Source organism: Oncorhynchus gorbuscha, linkage group LG10, assembly GCF_021184085.1.
Source record: "Oncorhynchus gorbuscha isolate QuinsamMale2020 ecotype Even-year linkage group LG10, OgorEven_v1.0, whole genome shotgun sequence".
Classification (NCBI taxonomy): Eukaryota; Metazoa; Chordata; class Actinopteri; order Salmoniformes; family Salmonidae; genus Oncorhynchus; species Oncorhynchus gorbuscha.
The window spans coordinates 14501884-14504383 of record NC_060182.1 but is presented as its reverse complement, the minus strand read 5'-3'; the positions used below and the strand labels follow the sequence as shown (position 1 = coordinate 14504383).

The 2500-nt window shown below is 47.0% G+C and overlaps 1 protein-coding gene across 1 annotated transcript in view; it reads left to right on the top strand.

The window, feature by feature from the left end:
- cacna2d3a (calcium channel, voltage-dependent, alpha 2/delta subunit 3a) overlaps positions 1 to 2500 on the top strand; it is a 442979-nt gene that overhangs the window by 326818 nt on the left and 113661 nt on the right. Inside the window, exon 14 of the mRNA XM_046364965.1 lies at positions 1104 to 1121. Within this exon, the coding sequence (XP_046220921.1) occupies positions 1104 to 1121 (18 nt within the window). The remainder of the gene's footprint in view (positions 1 to 1103; positions 1122 to 2500) is intronic.

The window sequence follows — 2500 nt, the reverse complement described above, 5'->3', positions numbered from 1 at the left end:
CATCCTCATGATTTTCTATGACCAAATATATGTGCTGTATTGTTGAAAAAATGTCCACCTTTTTGTATCACCTTGTAGTCTGCTGATATTTGATAGCTTGTGGGTTTGTGGTGTGGTTGTACCAGTGACCTGGACACAACCACAAAACCCAATGGCAGCTCAGATGTATTTAGAACCACAAAGAGAACCAGGCACAAGCTTTGTCCCTGTCTAGCAGTCTAGTATGCAGTCTCTGTGTCCCCAGTCTCAGTGTCCCTAGTCTCTGTGTCCCCAGTCTCTGTGTCCCCAGTCTCAGTGTCCCTAGTCTCTGTGTCCCCAGTCTCTGTGTCCTCAGTCTCTGTGTCTCCAGTCTCTGTGTCCCCAGTCTCAGTGTCCCTAGTCTCTGTGTCCCCAGTCTCTGTGTCCCCAGTCTCTGTGTCTCCAGTCTCTGTGTCCCCAGTCTCTGTGTCCCCAGTCTCTGTGTCCCTAGTCTCTGTGTCCCCAGTCTCTGTGTCCCCAGTCTCTGTGTCTCCAGTCTCTGTGTCCCCAGTCTCTGTGTCCCCAGTCTCTGTGTCTCCAGTCTCTGTGTCCCCAGTCTCTGTGTCTCCAGTCTCTGTGTCCCCAGTCTCTGTGTCTCCAGTCTCTGTGTCCCCAGTCTCTGTGTCCCCAGTCTCTGTGTCCCCAGTCTCTGTGTCCCTAGTCTCTGTGTCCCCAGTCCTACCTCCTACCCTACCTCTAAGTTCCCTTAAGGAAAACCCCTTTCAGGGGAGAAGATGGATGTGTGTATAACATCCCTTTATCCCACTACAGATGGATGTGTATAACATCCCTTTATCCCACTACAGATGGATGTGTATAACATCCCTTTATCCCACTACAGATGGATGTGTATAACATCCCTTTATCCCACTACAGATGGATGTGTATAACATCCCTTTATCCCACTACAGATGGATGTGTATAACATCCCTTTATCCCACTACAGATGGATGTGTGTATAACATCCCTTTATCCCACTACAGATGGATGTTGACACTAAAATGCTTTCTGCTTTCTGCCACAACTCTACCAACATATTGATTATTTGTGTCTGTTTTCTTCTCGTTTAAATCTCCTCTCTGTAGCTCCCTCAGGCTCAAAAGGTAAACAGTCTGACTGGAGGTCTGTCTCTCTCTCGCTCACCACCGTGTCTCCGTGTGTGTGTGTGTTTGGATTTGTTCACCTGTGTTTGCAGCGTGGCGTGTGTCCATGCGTGTTTGAGCACCTGTCTCCGGTGTGGAATGGTCACATCCGTGTTGGAGCTCACATTTTAAGACACAGCGTAGTTGAGAGGTCTCCCATGGCTTTGATGTGTGATATGGTGTGTGTTGCTTTATTTGGTCATTTATTTGGAATGATTCAACCACCTGGATTCCGATGCCGGCTAATGCATTTCTGTCATTGGTGGTACTGTTTCATTGCATTCATCACCTGCACTTCTGATCACACGCACGCACACACACACACACACACACACACACACACACACACACACACACACACACACACACACACACACACACACACACACACACACACACACACACACACACACACACACACACACACACACACACACACACACACACACACACACACACACACACAAATAAACTCAATCTCACACATTACCACTTTTTCATCCATCATTGGTGTTGCTTTGCTGATATGTGTGCACGCTTGTGTGTGTTTTTTTGTGTGTGTGTGTGTGTGTGTGTGTGTGTGTGTGTGTGTGTGTGTGTGTGTGTGTGTGTGTGTGTGTGTGTGTGTGTGTGTGTGTGTGTGTGTGTGTGTGTGTGTGTGTGTGTGTGTGTGTGTGTGTGTGTGTGTGTGTGTGTGTGTGTGTGTGTGTGTGTGTGTGTGTGTGTGTGTGTGTGTGTGTGTGTGTGTGTCAGTGTTAAAATGCACTCACTGTTACTAACCAGAGAGTAGAAAAGGTAATTGCCTATAATGGCTGTTGTGATGATTTTTTGTGATGATTCTTCTCTTCATAGTTGGTGCTTTGTGATGAATATGTCGTGGTGGAGCAGAACTTCTGCTGAGTGCCTCCATAAGCAGAACGATAATGATCCTGAAGCAGAGAGGGTTTATGGAGGAGCGCGGCAATGGACAATTCAGATCAACGCAGAAAATAGCACTCCCATCACTGCACTGCCATGTCTCTGCCATACAACCATACCACGCACACACAGTCTGACAGAGCGTTGGAGAAGCACATGAGTGCCTCACAATCATCCACGTAACACCTGCCTAACCCACCCAATGAAATACACACATAGGGTAGAAGTAGTGGTGACTATTCAGCATGATATTCTGATTCAGGTTTTAGGCTGATATGTGATTGTTAGACGCAACGGTGGCACTATACTGCGATTCAGGGCTTGTACCTGTCTGATTGGTAGATTTAGGACTGTTTCCTTTCTGATTGGTAGATTCAGGGCTGCGTCCCTGTCTGATTGGTAATAATAATAATAATATATGC